The 1,716-nt window shown below is 37.2% G+C and overlaps 1 protein-coding gene across 1 annotated transcript; it reads left to right on the forward strand.

The window, feature by feature from the left end:
* Positions 1 to 3: 3 nt before the first annotated feature.
* On the forward strand, positions 4 to 1,159 carry LOC112138251 (tripartite motif-containing protein 16-like; the record flags this gene model as incomplete). Its single annotated transcript, XM_024260815.2, has 1 exon — positions 4 to 1,159. A coding segment is annotated over one exon (678 nt), but the record flags the coding sequence as incomplete, so codon positions are not given.
* Between the last annotated feature and the right edge of the window lie 557 nt (positions 1,160 to 1,716).

The raw sequence follows: 1,716 nt of genomic DNA on the forward strand, positions 1-1,716 counted from the left end.
TTTGAGGAGGTGACAGCAGCTGTGTCAGAGCTCACAGACAAACTGAAGGACATTCTGAGAGAGGAATGGACAAACATCTCACTGGCAGTCACTAATGTGGATGTTTTACTGTCAGAACCAGAACCAGAACCAAAAAGCAGAGCTGACTTCTTAAAATATTCATGTCAAATCACACTGGATCCAAACACAGCACACAGACAACTGTTACTGTCAGATGAGAACAGAAAGGTGAAATTGATGAAAAAACCTCAGTCTGATTCTGATCATCCAGACAGATTTATCTCAAAGTTTCAGGTTCTGAGTAAAGAGAGTCTGACTGGACGTTGTTACTGGGAGGTGGAGTGGAGCAGAAATTGTGTTTATGTATCAGTCACATACAAGAAAATCAGTAGATCTGGACAGGAAAGTAGATTTGGTTTTAATGACAAATCTTGGGCATTATTTTGTTCTCCAAACAGTTTCTCATTTCTCCACAACAGCATTAAAACCTCCATCTCTGCTCCTGGTTCCTCCAGAGTAGGAGTGTACCTGAATCACAGAGCAGGTGTTCTGTCCTTCTACAGCGTCTCTGAAAGCATGACTCTCCTCCACAGAGTCCAGACCACATTCACTCAGCCGCTCCATGCTGGAGTGAGGTTGTTTTGGTTTGAAGACTCAGCAGAGTTCTGTAAACTCAAATAGTTCCTGAAAGAAATGAAATGTTTGTTTTAGTGATTTCTCTGTTTTCCTTCATTTTGAACTAAACTTTTTAACTGTTAATATTCTGTGGAGTCGAGTTTGTAGTCAGAAAAAAAGAGAAATTAAAAATCTCTAGAATGTGGATTTGAGACATTCAAACCTTGTAGTGTAAAATCTATTTTCCGTTTGTTGCTTTGAACTTTGGGATTTGACTGAATTCAAATTTCAAACAAATGTTGTGTTCATGTTTTTGTGTTGTTGTCATGTGAACTGAAGGAAGCTGCAACACAAATAGAATCAGTGACGTCACAATCAAAGACTTTCTCTGTTTGTTCTACACAGAAACTACAAGAGAAAAAACTGAAGGAGGAGAGTGTTTGTAGAAAGAAGAACATTTACAACTTTGTTTACTTTCTTTTTGCTTAATTTGACAACTTTGGATTGAAGATTTGTGTTTTCATTTCTGTTCTTCAGAGAAAAGTTGTTTCTGATCATTTGACAATAAAAACATCCTGATTATTTTGTCTTCAATCCAGAATTTGTGTGAAATCTGATGACAAAAAGGGGGAGTAATCAGAGGAAGAACTGAGGCAGTTTTCCAGGAACTCCAGAAATGACAGAGGTCATGTTTAGAGCAGAAACATCTGTCAGTCACTCTGTGTCCTTTTGACTTTCTGCAGTAAAACAGCTTCATGCATTACAGTCAAATGAGAAGTCAAGAATAAATCAAAAAGTTTTTCTACCTCAGTGATTCAAATGATGACGACACCATTAACATGTATTGATCAATTAGTTTCAAAATAGTAAATGTGACAATTTCTAAAAATATTGACCGGAAAGGGTTTGTATTCTCTCATGTGTTGTTAATGTCATCAGAAAGTTTTTTTTTTTTTTGGTCATCTCTCTGGTCCAAATCAAACATGAGTTTTCAACTTATCCGAACAGCTGAATACAGGACAGACTGGTGCAGATCAGGGCATTAGAGCAGTTACAAAACTTCATCTCTCTGTTCATCTGATCCTCTGAAGTGTAGAAATA

This window comes from Oryzias melastigma, unplaced genomic scaffold (assembly GCF_002922805.2).
Source record: "Oryzias melastigma strain HK-1 unplaced genomic scaffold, ASM292280v2 sc00316, whole genome shotgun sequence".
NCBI lineage: Eukaryota > Metazoa > Chordata > Actinopteri > Beloniformes > Adrianichthyidae > Oryzias > Oryzias melastigma.